We start from the raw sequence: 26,746 nt of genomic DNA, 5'->3' as shown, positions 1-26,746 counted from the left end.
ACGCAGAAAAATTACTCTCCATCCTGAATGGGCCCTGGGTGCCTCCCTCACAGACTAGAGAGCCGCTGATGGTATGAGAGTCAGAAATTCGGAATGTTGAGGTGTTAGTGAAGACCCCATATTCGACCTCCTGACCCTAGGGTCCCGAACAAGATAAGCATTTTCCGCCGCACCTGCCGCCACCTCCGCTGAGCACCCCTCCCCGCCTTGGCCTTCCACCTCAAGACCCCTTCCCGGCGGCCTCTCTCCATTTCGGAACAACCCCCACCATAGGGCCTTTTTTCTCACAGCGGCCTGTCTTGACCTCAGCGCCCGCCTCGGTGCCCCCTAATTTCCACGCCTCCCCTCCGTGCCCCCACCACCTTGGAGGCTTCTCCCCGACTTCAGCATCTCCCTCAGCTCAAGGGAGACCCCCAGCCTCCCCTCCTATCAGAGCCCCTCTCTCAGGACATTTCGTCCACCTCAGAGTCCCTCCCTCACCCCAGCGAGCCATTCCTCGAGGCTAGCGTAGACGCTACTCCTAGCTCCTCCTCCCCCATTCCTACCTCACCTGGGGCCCCGCCCACCGGGGCCCAGCCCCGCCTCAGTCCCGGCCCCACTCCAGGCTCCGTCCAATGTGGGCCCGCCCCCTTGTTCTCCTCTCGGTCTTAGTCTCAGCCCCACCCAGTCCTGCCCCCCACCGTGGACACGCCCCCTCGCTCTCCGCCCCGTCCCCGCCCACTTTGGACACGCCCCCTCTGTCATCGCCCGGCCCCCGGCCACGCCGGACACGCTGCCAAACTCTCGTCTGTTGGCGCCAAACCTCCTGGTCAGTGACGCGAGGGCTGCCAGTCTCAGCGTTGTGGTTCGGAGTCAGAATCCCTGAGGACGGGAAAGCCCGGGCTGGGGGCGGCAGGGAGTCGCCTTGAAAACCTCGGGGAGACTGTGGGTACGAGCGAGGTTTGTGGCAAAAAGGGCAAGCGTGTGAAGAATGTGAGAGGAAATCCAGGGGTTCCTCTCATGGTGGTGCTTGGTGGTCGTCGCTGGGCCCTGGGCTATGACTCGATGCGTCCTGCCACAGCCCGAGCAGGAAATGTCGGTGATCTCGAGGGATTTCCAGCAGCGTTATTTTAAAGCAAGTCCGACCTAAGTTTTACGCGGCCTCCTCCGCCTCGGGTCTCGTGAGGAGGGAACCGGGTGTCCGGAAAATGCCGATGGCGGCGCGGGGACGTGCACCACGCTCCCGAGCGACGACGCCTGAAACCGAGGTGTCAGGGACCCCACTTGTAGGATCCATGTCTTCCATCCATCCATGGCTACTTGAGAAAGAACTAGCTTTCGTTTTATCAAGGCGAGAAGAAATGAACGATTTTTTTCTTCGATGAGGAGAGTCCGTGTGGAGTTTGGGGTCCTATATATGATTTATAGGTCTTCCTATATATAAAGACCCCGTTCACATTGTCTCCTCTTTGCCTCAGATATTTTGCAGTTTAGCGGTATTAGGTGATAGCAATCATACCTCTACCTTAATAGTTTTGTTTCCCTTCTGCCAGGCCCCAACCATGCGTGACTTTGGCAGGAAGCGAGAAAATGCAATAAGCCAAGAAAACTGATTGCTTGGACCACATTTTATTCCACGGTCATGCCTTGTAGATTCCTGAGATCTTAAAACAACTACTACAGTGTTAAAGACTTCCATTTATCTGCTTATTGGCCCTCATGTTATCATAATATTGGGTATCTACCATAATTAAATCTTAAAAAATTTTTGAGTCCAGTAAATACTATAAAACAAAAATAGATCTAATGTTTTATGAAACAGAGCTATGTTACAAGACAGCCCATTCATAATTAGGAAGCAGGAAGGCATTCATCATGTATGAGAAAAATAAAAGGTATTGATTGAGGGTAGACTAAGTTCTAGGAGCCAGGGAAGATACAGGAAGAATGACTGACATGAGGTCAAAATTCGTGGGGTATTGTTAACATAAACATGGAAGTTTAAACAGCAACATGCAATACTAAATAGCATTCCAAGACAGCAAAAAAGATATTAGCAGACAGTCATGATATCTGTGCTAGAGGAAATCAAACGATGAGAAAAGTTAACCAATTTTCAGGAAAAGAAGTAGATATGGAGTCCCCCGCCCTTACATATGTACACCCACAAAAGAAACAATGTCACGTGCCCAGCAAAAAGAAGACAGGTCAGCCCAGTCATTCTAAACTAAATGTTTCCGTGACTACTCTTCTGGTCCTTGGTGACTTTGAAATGAAATCAAGGAGGTCTCTGGGCAAAGGATTTTGTACTATATGATCTATGACTACTTCTTAAATAATATTTCTTATTTTCCCAGAACTGATCATTTTTCTGCTGCTCACCTTTCAAGATGAAGGAGGATCAAGTTGTGCTGGAAGACCCAGGATTCCAAGATGAAGAGGTATGGCTAGAATGTTGAAATATGGGTAGACGTTCAGTCATTACACAAAAATGAAGTTCCTTCTCTGTTGGCTATTATTTTTAGAAACCGAGAGTGGAAAGAAAACATAATTTTAGAGAGAGGCGATATTACAAATATGTAACAACTTGTTTGGCAAGGGGTGCTAAGATTAGCTACTTAGCAACTAGCAAGAAAGTATTTTAATAACCTAACAACCGTACTGCCATAATGGTACCAATGCATGCTGGTACAGAGTAGCAGAGGAAGGAGTTCAAGGTCTGGAGGAGCAGACAGTTGAGAAAATATATTTTTAAAAAGGTTAAATGTTGTTCCACTCCTTCGGATTAAGGTCTTAAAAGTCTGGACAGGACATGGCAAAAATGTTGGGCTTCCCAGCCCTTTCAGTGTTGGTTCATCTTCTAAGTATATAACAGTGTGTTTGAAAAAACACTCTTGATCCTAACTCGATCTGCCTAGAGAAGTGGAATTTGAGGCATTTTGGACTGACTCATAATATTGAATTAACTCTTTAAAAGATATGATACAGGGGCGCCTGGGTGGCACAGCGGTTAAGCGTCTGCCTTCGGATCAGGGCGTGATCCCGGCGTTCCCACGTCAGGCTCTTCCGCTGGGAGCCTGCTTCTTCCTCTCCGGCTCCCCCTGCTTGTGTTCCCTCTCTCGCTGGCTGTCTCTATCTCTGTCGAATAAATAAATAAAATCTTAAAAAAAAAAAAGATATGATACAATTGGATATGAAGAATCAAAGCTCCATTTTTTTTCTGTTCCATCTTCTTCAGGAATCTTTGTTTCAAGACATTGACCTATTACAAAAACATGGAATTGTAAGTATTTTTTCAGTTTTCAATGTAAATAATTTTTCAGTGTGAAATTGTTCAACTCGGGGTTTCTCAGCCTTGACCCTATTGACATTTGGGACTAGAGAGTTCTTAGTCGCGGGGGCTGTCCTGTGCATTTGTAGGCTGTTAAGCAGCATCCCTGGCTTCTGACCACTCATTATATGCCAGTAACACCAGTAACACCCCTCTTAGTTACAACAACCAAAAATTTCTCCAGACATTGTCAAGTGTCCTAAGGGGGCAAAACTGCCCCCAGTTGAGAACCACTGGTCCAACTAGAGGTATTCAGAGCTACCTACCCCTGTCTTCATCAACAGAAAATTCAGTTCTGTGGCAGGTGATTAGAGTAAATGATGTTGACCGAAATCAGACTTTGAGTAAGTAGATGAATTTCAACAGCAGTTCACTGATAGTAAGACTTCCCTGACATTATCTTCTGAAGCCCTCACATTTAATCTCTTTCAGTTGGATTTAGAAAATAGGAGCAAGAGAAAATCCTGGTCCTTTGGTGATGTAGTTATTTGCACTCCCCAAGGGTAGAGGGAAAAAAATTTAATTTTAAAAGAACATATTCATAATGAAGTTCTCTAGAAGGAAAGAGATGAACTGAGGGGGCGAACGTGTGATGAATTTGCTAGCTTTTCCACCAACAGACTTTTCTTTTGAATTCCTTGTTACATTGCCATGGTCTCACTAACATTCTTGGGAAATCAGGGCACAGCCAGAACATTTGGCAGCATGCTGGGTATGTTCTACTCAGATATTTCCAGAACATTTGGCTACATGGTGGGTGGGTTCCACCTGGCTGCTTGTATAAAATTGGCATCGTGGTGGAAGGAGATGGACACAAAAGCACATGACATAGTATGGGAGCTTTGCAGGCTGGCATTTTATCAATCTGCTGCACCCATTCTTTTATTTACAGAATGTGGCTGACATTAAGAAACTGAAGTCAGTAGGAATCTGCACCATCAAAGGGATACAAATGACAACGAGAAGGGCACTATGCAATGTCAAAGGGCTCTCAGAAGCAAAAGTGGACAAGATTAAAGAGGCAGCCAACAAACTTATTGTAAGCAAAATCAGTTCTTTGTTGTTTTAGCTTAAAAGGCCCCGTGAGTCTCTATAGCCTTTGTCATTGAACGCTAGAAACTTCTAATGAACACCAGAAACTACTGTGGGAACTCTGAATTTCTATAGATCACAATCTGTTATACTCCTCACGTTAACTTTTTATCACTTCAGTTTCAAAGCAACAACAATTAATTTCTGACAGATTGAGACAGGTGTTAAGAGACTTGAATACTATAAAGGTAATTATTTTTACCAAAACTTTTTTTTGGTCTCCTTTTGTATTAATTTTTCTCCCTTTCTTTGTTTGTTTGGGTTTTTTTTTATTTTTTTAAAAATTTATTTATTTGACAGAGAGAGATAGCCAGCAAGAGAGGGAACACAGCAGGGGGAGTGGGAGAAGGAGAAGCAGGCTCCTAGCAGAGAAGCCTGATGTGGGGCTCGATCCCAGAACGCTGGGATCACACCCTGAGCCAAAGGCAGACACTTAACAACTGCACCACCCAGGCGCCCCAGTTTTTCTCCCTTTCTGTTTCTCTGCCTTAACTCCTCCATATTTTTGCTTTGTGTCCTCAAATATTATATCTTTGGTTGTTGCAAAGCACTCAGCACCATAGAAGTTGCTCTCTCCTTGTATAGGCCAATTGGTAAGAGAGCACTGGGTTAGGAAAAAACTAACAGTGTGGGTCTACGTGTGTACAGTCGAGATAAATACGACCAAGAATATATGCTCACTGAGGCAGATAAGCCAAAGCTGAGCTGAACCCGCACTTTGTAGCTGGCCCACAGACTATGAGTGGCCCATGCAGCTGAGAGGCTCCAAGCAAAAACATATGCCTTTGACCCAAGCTTTTGTGTTGAACTTTTGGGGGCCAGTGGAAGCACTAGCTCTGGAAACAGGAATGAGCAGAAAGATAGTCACCAAGTCTCTCTCTTTGCGGAAGAACAAGGCTCTCCATGTCTCCATATGTATGTGAGGGTCTCATTCCAGCAAGTCCTAGAAGCTCCCTTCACTGACAGCCATTTGGTTTCCTTCCCCAGAGGCAGTTGAGGTGTGACAGTGATGACAGTGGCGGTATGGTCCTGAACTTGGAGAGGACCTAACTACACTGCTCTGAACCCAGCTCAGTTGCTCTAACTTCTGAGTAAACTCAGACAGTACACTCACAGGCCCAGAGCAGTACCCAGAGCAGTACCCAGAGTTTGCAAAACTGCCACTTTATAGCTCCTAGGGGTTAGTCTTATTTTCTTTGCAAATTAAATCCCATTATCAAAGAAAAGAATCCCTCTCCTCCACTACTATACCCAGAGTCTGCATCCTTTCTCAACTAAAGCTGTTTATTCTTGGAGAGAAAGAGATTGAGAGAAAGAGAGAGAGGGAGGGAGAGAGAGAAAGAAAAAAGAGAGAGAGAGAAGAAGAAGTTAATTTCATAGTACAGTGGTTCCAGACATTGGTGTCTATCAGAGTGACCTGGAGTGGCTAAAAAGAACACATAGGCCCAGATTCATTGAAATGGGATAGGGCCTGTTTTGTTTTGTTTTGTTTTGTTTTGTTTTTAATAAGAGTTGTGAGTTTAAACATTTTATTTATTGGGGCGCCTGGACAGCACAGCGGTTAAGCGTCTGCCTTCGGCTCAGGGCATGATCCCGGCGTTGTGGGATCGAGCCCCACATCAGGCTCCTCCACAAAAAAAAACAAACATTTTATTCCACTCCCCCTGCTTGTGTTCCCTCTCTCGCTGGCTGTCTCTATCTCTGTCAAATAAATAAAATCTTAAAAAAAAAACAAACATTTTATTTATTTATTTATTTATTTTAGAGGATAGGGGAGAGGGAGAGAGAGAATCCCAAGTAGGCTCTATGCCCAGCCCGGAGCCCGATGTGGGGCTTGGTCCCACAACCCTGAGACCATGACGTGAGCCAAAATCAAGAGTGAAACACTCAACCGACTGAGCCACCCAGGTGCCCTGGCCTGGGATTTTTAACCCCCCCGTCAAGTTCTCCAAAGTTTGAGAACCACTGTCATGGTATAAAACAAAAAGGGAGGGGCACCTGAGTGGCACAGCTGTTAAGCATCTGCCTGCGGCGCAGGGCGCGATCCCGGCGTTATGGGATCGAGCCCCACGTCAGGTTCCTCCGCTATGAGCCTGCTTCTTCCTCTCCCACTCCCCCTGCTTGTGTTCCATCTCTCGCCGGCTGTCTCTATCTCTGTCAAATAAATAAATAAAATCTTAAAAAAAAAATGAAGACCCTGATAATCAAGTGGAGAGTTTTGGGTAGCATTTGAAATAAAACCATCATCTTATACCCCTTTGAACCTCTCCTTTTGTCTTTCTGTAGGAACCAGGATTCTTGACTGCCTTTGAGTACAGTGAGAAGAGAAAGATGGTTTTCCATATCACCACTGGGAGCCAGGAATTTGAGTGTGTATCTCATATTTTTTTTACAACCACTAGACACCATCTTTGGAATATTGTATCTCTTTTCTTGAATTTGTTAGAAATAGCTTCTTTTTCTGAAGTAGTAGTTTTTTTTCTTTCTGAAAGTCTACTGAAGCAAACAAATTCCAGACGATTTGTAGCAGCAGGATTAAATTTGTTACAAGAAATTCAGACCCAAAATATAAGTAGTTTCTGAATCAGCCTGTATTTTAAAAACCATCATGAAAAGTTAAACTGATTTTCCTTTTCTTCTTGGAATTTCCTTTTCTTCTTGTTGATAAAGGAAATTCCATTTCACTTTTGGTTTTACTTAAAAATTTAGATAGAGTATTTTAGAGGAAATAGGGGCGCCTCAGTGGCACAGCGGTTAAGCGTCTGCCTTTGGCTCAGGGCGCGATCCCGGCGTTCTGGGATCGAGCCCCACGTCAGGCTCCTCCGCTAGGAGCCTGCTTCTTCCTCTCCCACTCCCCCTGCTTGTGTTCCCTCTCTCGCTGGCTGTCTTTCTCTGTCAAATAAATAAATAAAATCTTAAAAAAAAAAAAAGAATATTTTAGAGGAAATAATCCAGTGGTTTTTGTTTTTGTTTTTGTTTTTGTTTTTGCTCTTTAGCATCAACAGCTTTAACCTCCCTTTTTATTTACTGTCTCATGATTCCTGAGACGTAGTTATCATCTTCCTAATGCAAGTTTACTAATTTGTGGGTTTTTTCCCTACCTTACTAGGCAGAATTACTAGTTCATAGGTTACATGAGTGGCCAAGAACAATTTGAACAAAAGCAGTATTTCCACAAAGTATTCCTCCAAACCCTGGCCTCACAAGATATTCCAAGAAAAAAAGGATTTCAAAGTCAAATATTGCATTCAATTGGATGTCTACTAGGCAGTTCAGACTTCACAGATCCAAATCCAGATAACTTCTGTTATATGTCCCAGATCTGCACCTCCCAGTGCCTCCCTTATCTCAGATCTGCCTCTTTTCTGATCCTCAGAACTAAAACCTTGGTGTCATTCTTGGCACCTTGGTTTTTTCCTCTCACACCCTAACTCTTACTCATTTACAAATCCTGTCTGCTGTGCCTTCAACAACAAACCACCCAGTTTGTTCAACAAATAAATGACAAGGAATCAAAAAAGAGATGAAGTCAGGGAGAAGACCTAGAGATTAAAAGAGATTTAAAAGACATATTACCTAATCCCCAGTATGTGGCTTTTATTTGGATCCTGATTTAAGCCCAGTATAAAAAAATAAGATATATATGAGACAATTGGAAAATTGAACAATTACTATATATAGTTGATATTAAGGAACTAGTTTTTTAGGTAATAATGATAATATGATTATGTTTAAAATAAGAGTATTCATCTTTTGGAGATACCTACTGAAATATTTAGGATGAAATGATTTGTTGTCCAGTATCTGCTTAAAATAATATGAAAAGGGGGAGAAGTAGTTGGAGGTTTATATGAAAAAAGATTGACCATGAGTTCATAGTTGATAATTATTGAAGCTAAGTGAAAGGTACATGATGGCTCATTATTATACTGTCTTTGTCCACTTTAGTTTATGTTTGAAACTTTCCATTATAATGTTTATATATTTTTCCTATGTGTCTGTGTATGTGTGTATATAGAAAATAAGAGGAAATATGAATTCAGTTAATTCTCCACCACCTCCTCCACTGTTACCTTACTCATTTAAAGTACCTATTAATATCTCCTCTGGAGTATTGTAATAACTTCTAACCTCTCTTTTTTTCAGCCCTTGCCCCTACGGTTTATTCTTCACACAGGAGCCAGAACGATCCCTTTAAAACTTAGGTCAGGGGCCCCTGGGTGGCTCAGTTCATTGAGCATCCGACTCTTGTTTTTGGCCCAGGTCAAGATCTCAAGGTCATGGCACTGAGCCCTGTGTTGTCAGGCTCCATGCTCAGTGGGGAGTCTGCTTGGGATTCTCTTCCTCTGCCCCTCCCCCTACTCTCTTTTTAAAAATGGGAAAAAAGCAACAAAAAACTTAGGTCAGATCATGACATTTTTCTACCCAAAACTACTCTAATGACTCCTCGTCTCAGAGCAAAAGCCAAAATCCTCTCTAATCTAACCTCATCCTTTATTCTTTTTTCAGTTTGCTATACACGAACACTGACGTCTTTGCTATTCCCAGAACATGCCAGATACACTCCTGCCTCAGGGCCTTTGCACTTACCATTTCCTCTGCTGGAACACTTTTTCCTCCTATATCTACGTGGCTTGCTGTCATCTCTTTCAGATCTTTGCTAGAATGTCCACTTCTCAATGAGGTCTTCTCTAGTCATTTTATTTAAATATTTAAATGCCCTGCCTTCATGGGCTGCACTTCTTATCTCCTTTCTGGATCTAATTTTTATTCAGACTATTTAATGACATCTGACATACCACATATTTTACTTATTTACTTACTTATTACTGTTTATTGTCTGTTCTCCCTCTGGAATGTAAGCTCCACAAAATGAAAGACTTCTGTCTTTTGTTCACTGCTTTACTCCAAGTGCATAGAACAATCTCTAGCCTAAACTAGGTGTAGAAGCCACTTTTAGGCAAACAGGCTTGAGCTGTGGCTGAAACCAAACAGGCCCATCAGGTAACATACCTCAAAATATCCATTGGCCCTAACTGAGCAATGGGCTACTTAAACCAGGCACAGTTACCAAAAGGGGCAGAATTCCATACATTGTCATACCTCCTCATCTGCCCCTTTTAAAAACAGCCCCCTCCAAAAAATAAAAAATAAATAATAATAAAATTAAATAAAAACAGCCCTCATCCACTGCCTCCTGTCGGACAGCCTCTCCCTTGCTGTGGGCCCGCTGCTCCCTTGCGGTGTATTCAGTAAGCTTCTGTCCTCTGTTCTGCCTAGGGTGAATCGGATGAATCCTTTCACCTCCCACGCTGCTGACTTCCACCTGATCAGCACCCCACATTTGGGGGCCCCCATCTGATTGGGACAGACACCCCATTTAAACACCACACTAGGTTCTCGGTAAATATTGAGTGACTGAATGAATAAACAAATAGTGAACGAAGGAAGTTGGTAAAGTGTAGTGTCGCCTACATTCCTCTCCTGGAGGTTCACAGTGTACACCAGCCTATGGAAGGGTCTGGAATCCTGTTGTGAAATAAAACATCTCTTTAACCTAGCATTGCCCCAAATTTTAAAAAACCACAGAACTTTTTTTCAAGTTAACAGCTAAGGAAGAGTCTTTGGGAAATCCTGCCCCGAGGCAAATTGGTCAAAATCAGGTTGATCAACAAAACAATTTGATTCAAGTGACAGCTGCTCTACCACATCCTGGTTTAGGCAACATTGGGCTAAAGGAATTCTTACTGTCATAGTGAGTTTTCTGGTGTCCTCGGTGTTAAGTTTTGGGCACAAAAAAGATTACTCAGGAACTAGGTCTTAAAAAATTAACATTTGATTATTTAAAATGTACATTTTTTCCTTAAGCTGCAAGTCCACTTATAGCAAACTTTAGGGGGCTTTTATAACATGGTTAACTAAATTTCCTAAAACATCTTAAATTGTATTTGTAGATTTAATATATTTCCGTAAGAACTTTAATAATCTGTAATTATTAAAATCTTCCAATTATCTACATGTCTTTGTAAATCTAATAAATTAAACTTATAAGTGTAATGAGTCTTTGGCGCTCTGAAGTGTTCAAATACTGAGTATAAACTTAGTTATCAACTTAGAAACTACTAGTTTATATCATTTAATCAATTAGAGGCTAGTCTGTTCTAATAAAAGGTCAAATTCTCTTAAACTTTAAAAGTTCTCAAATACTAAATATGCAGAGATTATTCCGAAATTTAATATGAAAATAGTAATCTGTGGTTGTGAGTTGTGTCTCCATTTTTAAATCTCTAGATTTAAAAACACTATATCTATACTTAATTCTAAATTATCCTGAGTTTCATCAAGGGAACAATAATGCTCTCCCAAGTAATTTGGGTACCCTGTCAGGTAGATTTGGGGGTTACTTTTTCAGCTGATTAAGATTGCATATCAACCAGAAATTTTGTCTGAGACTTTCCAGAGCTACAGCCTTTTAGAGTGATTTTTCTTAAGATGAGGAGGGACAAGTAAAGCTCTCTTTAGTAGTTGATAGATTCATAGACCTTCAAGTGTGTGCCCTCCAAATGGGGTGGTCTCTCAACCCACATCCTTTAGATTCAAGTTATACAGGTAGTACCTAGATTTTTCTTTTTCTTATTGAAGTCTGTAGTCCTAAATTTGTGGATAACTTCTGACATTGCCTCAATTTACACTTATATTGCTCTCTTAAACTGTGTAAATGTAGAATCGATTGGATTATCCACATCTATTAAAGCTTTGTCTAATGTAATCACGTCCCAAAAGTCATGCTACTAGAAATAAAAAAGGTTTTTAAAGTGCTCCTTCCAGGGGTGCCTGGGTGGCTCAGTTGGTTAGGCATCTGCCTTCGGCTTAGGTCATGATCCCGGCCTCCTGGAATGGAGCCCTGCGTCAGGCTCTCTGCTTAGTGGGAAGCCTGCTTCTCCTTCTCCCTCTGCTGCTCCCCCTGCTTGTGCTCTCTTTCTCTCTCAAATAAATACATAAATAAAATCTTAAAAGAAAAAAATAAAGTGCTTCTTCCAGGTCTTAGTACAGTTAACACAATTAATATTTGTTGCATTTAATGAATTAATGACCTAACCTTAGGTCTTTTTTTTTTTTAAGATTTTATTTATTTATCTGAGAGACAGAGAGAACAAGCAGTGGGGAGGCACAGAAGGAGAGAGAGAGAGAAGCAGACTCACTGACAAGCAGGAAGCCTAAGCAGGGCTCAGTATCAGGACCGAGATCATGACCCCAGTCGAAGGTAGCCACTTAACCGACTGAGCCACCCAGGCCCCCCAACCTTAGGTCTTCTCACATCAAGAATATTAAATACACTGAAACACTGGGTTACCAATTACATGTATGCTGTCAAAATCTGACAGTTATTCTTCTAACTGCTAGCATTACTATAACGCCTTTGAATATTTCCTATCCTGACATGCTCTTCCTAGAATTTGGTTTGTGTAAAATAATCTAATCTCAGCGGGCAGTCTGCTTCTCTCCTTCTCCTTCTGCCCCTCCCCCCGCCTCATGCACTTGCTCTCTCTAAAATAGATAAATATTTTCTGAAATTTAAAAAATAAGCACTGAATAGTCAGTTGACTTTTAGAAACATAGTCCCAAGTATAAAATGAACAACCCAGTTAATAACTAAAACCATTTATTTAAGCTTCAATTCAGTTCCAAAAAATAGTGAGACTCAAGTTTATATAGCCCATTTCCTATTGGCACCCAAAAGTAAGAGCAGGAACATCAGGGCTTACATGTTGTTTTGTTGTCCACCCTGCCCATATCCAGCAGAATCTGTGGTCTAAGGTCAAGTGCCATTTGTTCTGCCAAGAATTCTTGTTCATGGTGGATGGATGGATAGATAGATGGATAGATAGATAGATAGATAGATAGATAGATGATAGATATGACAAAAATGGTGCACTTTCTCCTTTCTTAATCTATTTCTGTTCCTTTTACTAATGCTTACTTTCTATTTCCAGTAAGTTGCTAGGAGGTGGAATTGAAAGCATGGCAATCACAGAAGCTTTTGGAGGTAGGTAGAACCTTACTATTTTGTTATGTGAAAAAATTTATATACACACATACATATATAATTTAACAAACAACCAATAGTACATTGTATCTACTTTGAAACATATGTTGAAATCTCAATTATAACACAGGATCATTCTGCGCTGGAATTAAAATACACTCCAACATTAACAAGAGAGGTCTTGTTGCCATTTGTCATCTTTTTATCTCTGACTTCCATAGAAGAGAAGAGAATTTTTTTCTCTCATTCCTTCAAAAGGTAGTTGGGTAATGAGACTCATCTTATTTCTGGGATATGCATGTTCCATGAACATAGAGAGTAGATTTTTCTTCCCTGATTATATCTTCTATTTTTCTTCAAAACAGTTCATGCCTAGCTATTTTATATGCTGTGCCTTGCAATTCCAGTATCTCCAATCCTTGGGGAAATAGTCTTTTTTTTGTTGTTGATGTTTCTGTTGACATAGAAAAATAAATCTAGTTTTTATTATTCCTGTTGAGTGTCCGGCTTAGTGGCTTACTCTCCTGTGTATTTATTGATATTTGTGAGCTTATTGCCTGATTTTGATCTATGGGGGCTCACTGGACCTAAACTGGTGAGTGGGGAAGTTTTTCTCCAGAGAGAATTTGCTTTTGTTGGGAGGTAGGGCATGCCACCACTTCTTCAACTTTCCTTTGAGGATCTTAGTGCAATGGGACAACCCTAGGCTCTCCTTCCTTGTAGTAGGGCCTTAAACTTTCATTTATATGACTAAAATTAAAAAACTCAGTGTTTTTTTTCCCTATGTAGGAAAACCCTGTTCTTTCTACCGTGTATTTTTTCCTGTGAGTCTCTTTTACTACTCACACAAACACTTCACTTCCGACGCTTCTGGTCATCAGATATATGGACATGTCCCCCCAGAACAACAAGCAATTCTTGGATATACATGTAGGGTATCCAAGAATTCAAGTCAATCCTGACACTACCTACCCAAAGAGAGCACCAGCTTCCACAGGTTAAATAAGGCGTCAGTTCCATAAGAATCCCTCCACCTGTCCCCTGCCTTCAGGTGCCAGTCACAACCCCAGGTTATTACCTGAGCTTCTGACCAACCGGCTGTAGGTCCAAAGTTCCAATGTCCCCTTCCTTGAGTTTGATTAGTTTGTTAAAGCAGCTCACAGAACTCAGGGAAACACTTCCTTGTGTTTACCAGTTTATTAAAGGGTGTGACAAAGGCTACAGATGAACATTTAGATGGACAAGATGAGTAGGAAAAGCTATGAGGGAAGAGGTGTGGAGCTTCCATGTCCTCTTTTCTATTATCTCACAATGACTAATCCTAAGGAAAACTTGGTTTACCTTTAAAAATTTATTTTTACCACCGGTATTTGTATTTCAGGATCCATCCATGACACAGTGGTACTTTATGTCTAAGATTTGACAGTTGGAAAGAAAATCATACTCTGAGACTGTATTTCACTCTTTATGAAAATATCTAAAAATTAACTTGCGGTTTTTGTTTTCTTTCTGTATTTTACAGAATTTCGTACTGGAAAAACCCAGCTCTCTCATACCCTCTGTGGTAAGGATACATAACAACCAGAATAACGATAATAATGATAGCTATCACTTACTAATTTATTTTGTGCATGGTACTTTATATAATCTCATGTGATCTGAAATTTACAAGGAAACTAAAGCTCAGAGAGGTTAAGTAAACTTAATCCATGGTTACACAAGCACCAGAGCCAATCTTGGAACGTGTGATGCTTGAGGTAATGTTACATGTGCTAAACTCTGAACACCTGAATGGAAACAAGGAGGAAGTGAATGGGCATATGAGTATAGTGTTGCTGGTGGGGAGAGGCCCTCACTGTCTCCTTTTTACCCATTCCATCTTTTTTATATCATGTCGACAAGAATATCATAAAATCAGTTGATACCTAGAATCTCTAACTTTCAGTGGAGTAAAGCTGTTCTTAAGAAAGACTTAAAAATAAATTTTTCTAAAACAAAAGAAACAAAAATATATCCTTTTGTACCAAGACGTTACTCTGCATTTCTTTGACCTAAGCAGAAGGAGCATGGCCAAGCAGTTAAGAAGTAGATTCTGGAATCCAAAGACCTGGCTCCAGTCTTGGCTCTACCGTTAATAACTGTGTGGCATTGGGCAAGTTGCTTCACCTTTCTAATTTTCCCCATCAGTAAAATAGGAATAATGATAGTGCCAAATTTAGGGTTTTTTTGAAAAATAAATGAAATAATACATGAACCTGATATAAAGAAATTCCTTAGTGTCAATTACTAATACCTATAAAGAAAATGCATTTTAAAATTTGACATGCATTAATTGAAAGGTTACTTAAATGAGTTATGTAGCATAAATTATATTTGTGATTGTTTCTTACAGGAAGAAAGTAATATTTAAATTCTGTTTGTTAGGAGAACTAACTTTGGCCTATATCTCCCATTGTGAGAGATATTGACATTCTTTGTTGAATTACCATGCTGATGGAATACTTACAGTTGTACCACTGGTCAGTAATATAAAAATATAGCACGCTATTTATAAACTAAAGGATCATGATTTTTTTGCCAGATTGATGAAAGAGTTGCAACCAACATAAATCCTATGTTAATTTATATATTTACTTGTGCAAAGTTTATTCAATTCTATTAATATTATTTCATTTTTTTAATTGCTTTCTAGTGACAGCTCAACTTCCAGGAGCAGGTGGCTATTCAGGAGGAAAGATTATCTTCATTGATACAGAAAATACTTTGTAACCTTTTTATTTAAATAAGTTGCTAGCATAATAGTGTGATGTAGGAATGTTACTATAAAAGAAAGTTTGAAATATATCATTTGTATAATCATCCCCTAATAATGAGAAAAGCCACAAGGAAAACAGTTGTTGGTAGAGTTTTCAATCACTTTTTCTTTAAAAAGTTTCACTTCTCTGGATGTGTTTGGTGTAAGATTCACAAAATGAATACATGAGAGGAACTTATATTTTATTTGTTTTTAATCCTCTTACTTCTCCAAAGATGGTACTTAATAGTTAGGAGAAGATTGTTGACTCACTCAAAGTCATGGTTCAAAATAAAGGGAAAGGAAAGAAGAGAACAAAAGCACAGGTGGGAAAAAGGCAGAACCTGGCTGGTTCACAGAAAGAATTGTAGTTTAACTGAAATGTAAGATGTTTCAGAATTAAGGCTGGAAAGGTGATTTGGGTCTTAGATATTGAAGAGCTTTAAAACCAGATGATGGGTGTAAATTGATACTTTTGCAATATTCTAGGCAAGTAATGAGAGCTTGATCTAGGCTGGAAGCAGGAGGAATAAAAAGAAAAGGACAAGGGACGCCTGGCTGGCTCAGTCAGTGGAGCATGTGATTCTTGACCTCAAGGTTGTAGGTTCAAGCCCCATGGTGGGTATAGAATTGACTTAGAAATAAGAATCTTAAAAAGAAAAAAAGGGACAAGAAATATTAGGGTGGAAAATTGATGGGACTTGATGACTATATTTGGTAGACAAAGGAAAGAGAGATTTGAGGAACTACTGTCAGGTTTTTTGTCTAGATACTGGGAGAATATGACGTTAAAGACAGAATTGGGAGGATCATGTTTCCGATTTCAGATTTTCAGATCATGTATCAGATTTGAAGATACCTTCAGAAAGGTATGTTTCATTTCAGCATGTTAAATATGAGGATCAAGAGGACATCCACATGGCAGTCGGAAATGTTGGACTCTGTCTGAGAAGGGGCAGGGCCAGAGATATAGATGGAGTAAACAAAGGGCAAGAGAACTTAGAAGACAGAAGAACTGAGAACATCACTTCCTGGTGTGCCTAAGTATCGGAAGAGGGACTGAAAAAGCGGGTGCCATAGAGACAGAGGAAGTAGGAGGAAATCTGGTTGTAGAAGCTAAGCAAAAGGAAAGTTTCAAGAAGATAAGGGTAGTCAGCACTGTTCCACGGACAGTGAGAGAGAAGGCTCAAACTGAGAAAGATCACTGAGGTTTGAAATTAGGAATCCAAGAGAGCATTTGCAGTAAAGGATGATGATGGAAGCTTGTTGCAAATAAGCAGTAAAGAATGGAGCCAGTGTGTTATTAACCAACAAATAGAAGAAGAAATACAGTAGTTTTTGGTATCAGGTTCAGAGGAAATTGTTTTTAACAATAGAAAAGACTTGTACAACTTTGTAAGGCCATTCACAACAAAGCCCCAACCTAGATCTCCAAGCTCATTACTCACTATTACCAGTATTAGAGGCAAAGGGATCCAGTCTGTTCTAGTTCAATATTATTGTCTCTAAAACATGCAAACTTTGTATATCGGCAGTTAGTTAGATTTCACTATAAAGGTATTCATTATATTTGTTCATTATGGTTTCTTGCATCCCTAATTTTCTTTCCTGTATCTTTGTTTTATCGGAATACCTACTCAAGTCATTCTTTCAGAAAAGTAATCTGGGTGGTAAGCTTTGAGCCCTAGCATGTCTGAAAATGCCTTTATTTTGCTCTCACTCTTAAATGTGAATCTGGCCAGTCATAGAGAAATTTGCATGGTATATTTCTATTCTCCTTGGATATTTGATCCATCTGTCCCTACCTCAGTCTTTCTGAATCATTCAAATCCTTTAAGGCTCTCCTTTAAAGGCCTGCCTTTTCTAATCTATAATTACTCAACGTAAAAAACCTTGTCCTTCTTAATCTGTTATAGAATTTACTATCTAAAATACGCTCTTAAAAAGAAAAGAAAAAACAAACCAGAGAACCATGTGCAGAAGTCTTTATTTGGAAATAGCAGGCACGAGAAGACTCTGAAGGAGACTCCAAACTTGGGGAGGGAGGGTGGAATGCCGTGTAGGGCTGTAGCAAGAGGAGTGCAGCTGGAGTTTAGCTCATTTCAGAAATAGTTGATTAAGAATGGTTCTTGAAGAGGGAGGAATGATTCTTGCAGATGAGCATCCACTGTTTGGGCAATTTGGATTTTATCAAGAATGGTAGAGAGGAACAGTTAGGAGCCAAGTCTTATGCAAGAAGGAGTAGGGAGGACAGCTGGGGGGAATGAGGACATTCAAGAGTCCCAGTGGACTGTTCTCATTCCTTTAGAGTCTCTCTCTTCTTTTTTTTTTTTTTAAGATTTTATTTATTTATTTATTTTTTTTTTTAAAGATTTTATTTATTTATTCCACAGAGATAGAGACAGCCAGCGAGAGAGGGAACACAAGCAGGGGGAGTGGGAGAGGAAGAAGCAGGCTCACAGCGGAGGAGCCTGATGTGGGGCTTGATCCCATAATGCCGGGATCACACCCTGAGCCGAAGGCAGACGCTTAACCGCTGTGCCACCCAGGCGCCCCTCTATATTTATTTAGAAAGAGAGCAAGAGCATGAGCAGGAGATGGAGCAGAGGGAGAGGGAGAAAAAAAAAATCTCAAGCAGACTCAGAACTGAGTGCAAAGCCCATCGCGGGGCTTGATCCCAGGACCCTGAGATCATGCCCTGAGCCGAAACCAAAAGTTGGCTGCTTAACTGACTGAACCACCCAGGCACCCTCCTTAAGTTTCTCTTACATATACACGGCTTTCTCTTGATATTTTCCTTTTTATATGTTTATATTTTGCCTTCTTAATTATGTTTTACATTTACCTGTAATATGGATTGTTTTATGACTCATGTCTTCCACAAAGCATTGGTAATTGGTTAAAATGCTAATCAATTCCACATAGTAATCAGTTAACAAATATTTATAAATTGATTTGGGCTTCCCTTCAGTATAAGCCCAACTTTTACACTTTCAGTCACATAGGAACCAGGTTCTGTAAAAAGTGATGTAGTGAAAAGCATTTTTACCGTGTCTTCCAATTCTTTGCCATCTTTGACGTGTCCACCAGAAACATCTACTGGGTATACTCAGTAGCAACGGAAGATTTTAGTGATTGTCAGTGGAGCTGTGAAGGAAAGAACACATGTGATACAGTAGGTTATAGATGGCTGGGGAATTGTAAAGACAAGCCAATTCTACTTATATGGAGCTAGCTGTAAACATCACAAATAAAATTGTAATTTGTTTTACAGTTACAGTATGAGCAGTACTATACAAACACTGTAAACAAAGTGAAATGAGAACATAGACGTGGATTTTATTTTAGCTTACTTCACTTCAGAGAATACTGTAGGCATATTTGGGATCACCAAAGAACTAAAGAATGTTGATTACTCCTTTATAGTTTAGATAGATGTAAGTGATTATTAGCATTTTCCAGAATACCTTTGTGGGTACACTGAATTGGCCTCCCTGTGAATTTACTAATTTCAGAAAGCTAACACAAGTCCTTTAGAAGAAGACAGATTTTAAACCCTAACAAACCAAAAACCATAGGATGATAATTTCCTTCTGATCCTTGAAATTCCTTTTTTTTTTAAGATTTGATTTTTAAGTGATCTCTACACCCAACGTAGGGGTCAAACTCACAACCTTCACACGCTCGAGTCACAGGCTTGAATGACTTAGCCAGGCACCCCACGATCCTTGAAATTACTTATTGATCCTTTGGTTCATGTAGTCAAATTTATAATTTGCTGGCAACTCATGGTTAACAGTATATTAAATTACTTCATATTGAACAAACAAGGAGTTTAAAGAGAGTGAATTGGGGCGCCTGGGTGGCACAGCGGTTAAGCGTCTGCCTTCCGCTCAGGGCGTGATCCCGGCGTTCTGGGATCAAGCCCCACATCAGGCTCCTCTGCTAGGAGCCTGCTTCTTCCTCTCCCACTCCCCCTGCTTTGTGTTCCCTCTCTCGCTGGCTGTCTCTGTCTCTGTCAAATAAATAAATAAAATCTTAAAAAAAAAAAAATAAAGAGAGTGAATTAATTCACTTTGAAGTGACTTGAATTATAATTCAGTGATATTATCTCCCTAGATTAGATCTATTTTTATAGAACTGAGATCAAAAGAGAGACACATATCTTAGTTTCTAGTTTTTCTCTTGTAACTGATTTGCTGCATAATCCTGAGTCATTTGCCTAATCTCTGTTTGTCAGTGTCCTCATTTGTAAAATGTAACTAGCTTCCAAAATTATTGTAAGGATTAGAGTATTTAGTATTTAAATTCAACACTGCCTTATCATTTCTACCACTGTTATCACTAACTAAGTTATTTATTAATTTGGGCACTTATGAAAAAGAAAAATCTGATATATGGGGCGCCTGGGCGGCACAGCGTTTAAGCGTCTGCCTTCGGCTCAGGGCATGATCCCGGCATTATGGGATCGAGCACCACATCAGGCTCCTCCGCTACGAGCCTGCTTTTTCCTTTCCCATTCCCCCTGCTTGTGTTCCCTCTCTCGCTGGCTGTCTCTATCTCTGTCGAATAAATAAATAAAATCTTAAAAAAAAATAAAAGAGAAAAATCTGATACAGATTTTAAGTGGTTATTAGCATCCTCCAGAATACCTTTGCAGGTACGATGTTGGCCTCTCTGTTAGTTTACTTACTTAAGGTATTATTTTCTGTAGTTGTTCTAAATTTTTCTGGAATTGATGTATTGGATCCTTAATCTTGACATACTCCAGCCGTCCAGATCGCCTTCGGGACATTGCTGACCGCTTCAACGTAGACCACAATGCAGTACTGGACAATGTCCTTTATGCACGTGCATATACTAGTAAGAGCCCCGTGTGATGGGACACTCGGGCTGTGTGAAGGTTGGCAGCAATGATTTGCTATTTGAGTGACACAACATTTTGATGCCATTCTGTTCTCTTCACATCACTTTCCTCCAAATTTACTTAGTCCACAAATTTTATCATCTGGCAAGCCCTGAGAAATTAAAATGCCCTCACATGATTTCTTGTTCTTGTCTTTGAAATGGAGAGTAGCATTCTTTTTGGATAATGTAGCATTTGGCATGCATGCTACGGCAGAATGTGAAATCATATTTAATAAAGCCATGAATAATTAAGAAAGTCCTTTCAGGACTCTCTTTCGCCTGACTCCAAGAACATAAATGATCTTAGCCTCTGCTGCTTCTAGCTGTTGTAACATTTTCTCACTGCATTTCCTACCAGGTGAACATCAGATGGAGCTACTTGATTACGTAGCAGCAAAGTTCCACGAAGAAGCTGGCATCTTCAAGCTATTGGTACAAGCTTTTAAATACTGCTCCCTCGCAGAGCTAGTTAGCGTATTCTTTTTCTTCGATTGATTCCAATCCAAATTAACTTCTTTCCATTTCCAAGTGCATATTTATTTTTACATTAATCCTGTGCAGATCATTGATTCAATAATGGCACTTTTTCGAGTGGATTTCAGTGGTCGCGGGGAGTTGGCTGAACGGCAGCAAAAATTGGCCCAGATGTTGTCACGACTCCAAAAAATCTCCGAAGGTAGGTTTTTAAAATAAGTGATGGTATCGGAATAGCATCTGTGACTGTTGAGTAGGCTTTGCAGAGAAGCTCAGAATTATGTCAGGAGGCAATACATGTTTAAAAAATAAAGTTACCTTCATGGGAATGCAACTCTTTTTTTTTTAAAGCAAAATACTGATTCTAATACAATAAGTACCTAAATACGTATAGTAATAACAATAATAACTTTAAATAAATTGTTATCAATGAAAAAATAGGAACGTAATATTGTTTATAAAATCAGTTCACAGCACAATATTCCTAAACTCTGAAATCTAAGCAGTGAACTTTTTATATTGCCATTCTCTTACTTTCTTAATTTTATTTCTTGATACAGAATATAACGTGGCTGTGTTTGTGACCAATCAAATGACTGCTGATCCAGGAGCAACTATGACGTAAGCCCCAGTATTCTGCTTTTGTATTTCACAATGGGTAATATCCAAAGGATTAGAGTGAAAAATAGAAAATAGTTCCAAAATGGTCCCAATGTGGGCACAAATACATCCCAAATCACTCTATTGCACAGTGAATATTACTTCATAATTGCAAATATCACCTGTTATCCAGTCTATTTTCCCCTAGTTCTTTATAGAATAAAGCAATAGTTTAACCATTTTCAGAGATACTTTGGGTCCCTCTTTTGTCTAGGATTAAAAGGATATTGGAAGAAAACAAGAAAAAGATAAAAATGTATATTCCGTATACAGGCATGGCTTCCATTGTACTGATAAGCTGTCAGCCTAAGCGCGAAAAACGGAGGCTCTCTGCAGGATATACAAGAGATACGTTTATAAGAGGTCCTATGAGAGAAGTCTCCTGTTAGAAGAAACGGAATTTCAGTTCACAGTCAGGCATGATCAGAATCACTTGAGATGTTTGTGCACATCACATACTTATTGATGGGTCTGCTTGACAGATGGCAGTGAACAGAAAGGCAAGGAGAGCTAAATAAAGTAGGATGATGAAAACAGAAAATTCAAAGAAAGATGAGTTGCCACGATCAAACATTTTGAGCATTATGTATCTGAATAAGCAATCAAAATAACCCTGAATTCGTGATGTCAATCTTTCCAACAAGTTTTTATTTAGAAAATTATTTAACCAGAGAAAAGCTGCAAGACTAGTACAACGAATACACATGTATCATTCTCCTAGGTTCTCGTAGTGTAAACATTTGCCACATTTTTTCTCTCTCATGTTTTGTGTGTCCGTGTGTGTGTGCATGTGTGTAAACTCTCTTTGTACGTACACACACATACTCAAACATATATGTATGTGTGTGTGTATTTTTGAAAGGTTTTCCACCTGAACTGTTGAGAATTATTTACAGACATTATGACATTTCCCCTCTTAATAATTCAGCATATTTCATGTAAGAACAAGAGCATTCTCCTACATAATCACAGTAGAACTATCACCATCAGGAGATTTTAACATTGGCACTCTAGTGTTATCTAATATACATTTATATTCCAGCGCCTCCAATTGTCTCAAAAATGTCCGTTATAGTTGCCGGGGTTTGTCAATTTTGTTTTTGATTCAGGACAAACTGAGTATCACACACTGCATGGAGTTCGTTGTCTCGTCCCTTTAGTCTCCTTTAATCAGAACTGCTCTTCAGCATTTGTTAGGCTTTTATGACACTAGCAGTTTTGAAGAGCACAGGCCAACTGTTTTGAGAATGTCCCTCAATTTGGAGGGTATTTTTCCTCATTATTTAAAATGTTAAATACTTTTTTTTAAAAGATTTTTATTTATTTATTTTATTTGACAGAGATAGAGACAGCTAGCGAGAGAGGGAACACAAGCAGGGGGAGTGGGAGAGGAAGAAGCAGGCTCACAATGGAGGAGCCTGATGTGGGGCTCGATCCCATAACGCCGGGATCATGCCCTGAGCCGAAGGCAGACACTTAACCGCTGTGCCACCCAGGCGCCCCAAAATGTTAAATACTTTTGGCAGGAAAATTATATAAGCAATATTATGGCCTTCTCCATAGATCATATGAGGAAGCATACGATGGGAGTTTGTCCCATTATTAGTGATCTGAAGTTTGATCATGTGATTAAGATGCTGTTCACAGGATTTCCCCATTGTAAAGGACCTTTTTGCCTTTATAATGAATAAGTAATTCATGGGGTATGTAAGAGTAATCTGAGATGTGTGTAAACATGTTCTGCAAGAAGCTCTCACCCATTGGTTTTAGCATCCATTGAAAGTTCTTGCTTAAATCAATTATTACTCTGATGATTGCAATATAGTTTTATTTAAAACCAAGGCAATACATCATTTAGTAGCAGATAACCGGGTCATTGATGTACGTGTTTGAAGATATTTGATATGCCAAACGTAAAATTTGTAAATTGTACTGAAATGAACGTGTCTCTCTTTAGGCATTTTCTTTGTTTTTTTTCTTTATTATTATTATTTTTCTAGATTTTATTTTTAAGCAATCTCTACACCCAATGTGGGGCTTGAACCCACAACCCTGAGATCAAGAGGTGCACACTCCACTGACTGAGCCAGCCAGGCACCCCTATCTTTTTATTTTTTTAAATATTTTATTTTTAAGTTACCTCTATACCCAGTGTGGAGCTCGAACACACAACCCTAAGATCAAGAGTCACCTGCTCCACTGACCAAACCAGCCAGGCGCCCCTCTTCAGGTATTTTCTAAACTAACCCTAAGAGTATTCCTGCATCTTCTGCAGTTTGTATCTTTCACTCCTCAATACCCTTTTATGAGCATTTTCTACTTAATCACAGGAGATTCCAGTGTGAAAAATATTAACTACATGAATGGCATTAGGCAAGTTAAAAAAGACTGAGGAGGGGAAACTCAATCATTTATTCATCCAATAAATACTTACTGAAAATCTACTATGTATCAAGATTCTGGGAATTCAGTAGTGCACAAAAGAGACTATGTACCTTGCCTCCATAAAGAAGAAAATGAATGATGTCCGTTTAACTCAGAATTGTGAAGTCTTGGTAGGTCATGCATTGTCTGTAGTCCTTGAGTAGTTAAGGCAATCCTCTCCGTTTTATAGGGTGTCTTTCATACACAGGACATGAAGTACTTCACAAAGAATAATTTTAAACTGAAGAGAAATGGAAGATTTTCAGGGCTCACTTTAAAAAGAGAAAATGACTCATTGGCTCAGAGGGAGGAAGTGGGTTGCATTCAAATAAAACAGGACAAGTTAAAGAGCAATGTTCTTTCTTCAGGTATGGGGAGGGAACACTGCAGAGGCCAAAACTGTCTATCTGGGGTTAGAATACAAAGGATATTGGTGGAAATTAGGTCAGATAGGGGTTCTTTTTCTTATATTTGTAGAAAGTTTCAAAAAGAGTAAAACCATTTTGAATTGACTGCGATAAGACAACAGAAAGGAGACGTAGAGAGATGATAGAAAGAAACAATTGTAGGAGCTGGAGAGGGGAGATTTGTAGCGAAGTGGGCTGAGAGCCAGACAAGGTAGCAAAGGCTGGTACTTTTGTTGGGTGACTCTGCTTTCAAACTTCATCTCCTCCACCAAGCCAAGTGGTGAGGAATCAAGATTCACTATAATTAGTATATTCTAAAGTATATTAAATTACAACAATATAAATTAAATGTGTGTCTTTATATGAAGCACATAGATTGCTGTAACTAAATGAAAAAGAAATAAAAAACAGTACAGTTTTAAACTAAAGGATCTCAAATGCTATTAGAAAACCTCCATAAAGAAAATCTTTGTTTCTCAGTGTTAAAGAACTCCAAGCTGCAGCTTGCCTGGGACCTGTCAGAGAAATATCACTATAATTGGTATGAGTCCCCAAGTATGCTGACAATAATTGAGGCTTATATCCCATGCATTATACTTGATGGCACATCGTATTAAAAAGGAACAAAATTATAGAGGCGAGGAGCTGCTGTATGATACAGCAGAGCATTAGCTCCTAGACGAGGCTTACAGATTCGGATTTTAGAACTAGAATGAGCCAGTTGATGAAGGCCTGGAGATAAAAAGTGAAAAGTACCAGCCTGCGGAAGCTCCATGCCAGGGCAGATAATATGAGCGACAAATAAGACCACGATATAGCCACCTACTTCGTTTGTGTATTTGTTTAGCTAAAACAGAAAGTCGCCTTAGAACATCTGCAGTCGTGTAAATGTGCAGTCAGTTTGTTATCTAAGGGTGTCACCCACTGATCCAACATCATTTGCAATAAGTTAAGAAGCAATATGGTTAAAGAAAAAACATTAAGCCAAGTTCGCTAGCGTGGTGACCTTGAGCAAGTCGTTTAAACTGTTTGAACTTCAGAGGCGCCTGGCTGGCTCAGTTGGGGTTGCGATTTCGAGTTCCACTTAAATAAAAGAAAAACTTTAAAAATAAATAAATAAAAATTAACTATATGAACTCCATTAAGAGATTAAGAGGGCTTATATTTATTGATTGCTTACCATGTACCAGGTGCTTTTATGCATTATCTTATATAATTCTTTTATCACCCTAGCTCAGCCTCCTTGGGCCTCCCTATTCTTTGTATGAAGCCAGTCTCAGAATGTTGCTAAGTTCTGTGCCCTTCCTCCAAACCCCAGAATTCCATCTTCAAACTTTTGAAAAAAGTGTATATTTTTCTGCATATTTTATGAGAAAATGGCGGGTGGGGCTATTACTTAACAAAACTTCTTAAACACACCCCTTACTATTTTTTTTCCTTTTGTTTAAAGTGGGCTCCATGCCTAGTCTGAAGCCCAACACACAGCTTGAACTCACAGGGCTTGAACTCACAGCGCTGGGCCTCATGACTCTGAGATCAAGACCTCTGAGCTAAGATCAAGAGCAGGACACTTAACTGACTGAGCCACCCAGGTGTCCCTAAACATAGCTCTTTTCAAAAACCATCTCTTCTTGCGGTTCCTGGGTGGCTCAACGATGGAGCATGCGACTCTTGGTCTCAGGGTTGTGAGTTCAAGCCCCACATTGCGTATAGAGATTACTTAAAAATAAAATCTAAAAAAAAAAAAGTCTCTTCTCCTTCCCCCCAAATTTTCTTTTTGCTGTACTCTTCTTTCCTTGTCTTCCCCTAATCTCAGAGACTCCTCCTCATGTTCACTCAGCCTTTCTCTCCTCAATAGACCTCTTCTCAAAAGTTCCACCCAAAAACTTCCCCTGCAGCAGGTCCAAAGTACCAGGAGTTCCAGCTGTCCCTCAGGGACAGTACCCACTTGCCCTTGAGCCGGCCCCTGAAGGTCCCCAACTCCAACCACTATTTGAGGTAGTAATAATACTATTATTATTCCTAATTTGTAAAGGAGGAAACAGAGGCTCAGAGTATCCATTTGCTCAATCAACCAGTTTAAAAATGGGAGCCAGGATTTGAACCCAGGTATCTTTGATTTCAAAGTTAATGCTCTTTTAGCCTCACTGTGCTACCCTCCCTATCCCACTCCTAGGAAAATATCACCTGCCCTATCATCACCTTAATCTTATACTTCATGGCCCCAGCACCCTGGTTTGAAGTTGGGAAGTCAGGCTGCTCTGGGTCTTACCCTCAATGGTGTAATACGCTACGCCCTTTTCAACCAGATGGGGATAAATGATACAGTCTCTCTTGACCCCTCTTTATTCCTAATATTCACGCCTCTCTCTTCCTCCTATTCGTCATAGTCTCCCACCCCCTGAGAAAAGGAGGAAAGAAGAGAAGAAAATATGAAAGAAGGGGAAATAAGAATAGGCTGAAGGAGGAATGTGGGTGGTTTTCTGAAGCTGTTTTTACTAGGTCAGAAATAGAAATAAATTAAAGCCCTCTAAAAGGATGAAGAATGCTAAATCTTCTCGTACTTTACCTCAAGCCTTGGTTATAACTGCTTGAATACTCAGGAAGTTCAAAGAAACTTTAAGAAAATT

The 26,746-nt window shown here is 39.9% G+C and overlaps 1 protein-coding gene across 3 annotated transcripts in view; it reads left to right on the top strand.

Annotated features, from left to right (window-relative positions):
• The first annotated feature begins 746 nt into the window (after positions 1 to 746).
• DMC1 (DNA meiotic recombinase 1) overlaps positions 747 to 26,746 on the top strand; it is a 39,185-nt gene continuing 13,185 nt past the window's right edge. The window contains exons 1-12 of one of the 3 annotated variants that reach the window (XM_002914548.4): positions 747 to 808; positions 2,337 to 2,420; positions 3,218 to 3,262; positions 4,203 to 4,349; positions 6,689 to 6,771; positions 12,397 to 12,449; positions 13,972 to 14,013; positions 15,142 to 15,214; positions 20,015 to 20,106; positions 20,510 to 20,583; positions 20,713 to 20,827; positions 21,186 to 21,246. In XM_002914548.4, coding sequence (XP_002914594.1) covers positions 2,370 to 2,420; positions 3,218 to 3,262; positions 4,203 to 4,349; positions 6,689 to 6,771; positions 12,397 to 12,449; positions 13,972 to 14,013; positions 15,142 to 15,214; positions 20,015 to 20,106; positions 20,510 to 20,583; positions 20,713 to 20,827; positions 21,186 to 21,246 — 836 coding nt within the window. In that variant the 5' untranslated portion in view covers positions 747 to 808; positions 2,337 to 2,369. Of the gene's footprint in view, positions 929 to 2,336; positions 2,421 to 3,217; positions 3,263 to 4,202; positions 4,350 to 6,688; positions 6,772 to 12,396; positions 12,450 to 13,971; positions 14,014 to 15,141; positions 15,215 to 20,014; positions 20,107 to 20,509; positions 20,584 to 20,712; positions 20,828 to 21,185; positions 21,247 to 26,746 lie in introns of all 3 variants that reach the window. The other 2 variants (XM_034644304.1, XM_034644305.1) reach the window with 2 other exon arrangements.

The sequence above is a fragment of the Ailuropoda melanoleuca genome, chromosome 15 (genome assembly GCF_002007445.2).
Source record: "Ailuropoda melanoleuca isolate Jingjing chromosome 15, ASM200744v2, whole genome shotgun sequence".
NCBI lineage: Eukaryota > Metazoa > Chordata > Mammalia > Carnivora > Ursidae > Ailuropoda > Ailuropoda melanoleuca.
This window is presented reverse-complemented; position numbering and strand designations above follow the sequence as displayed.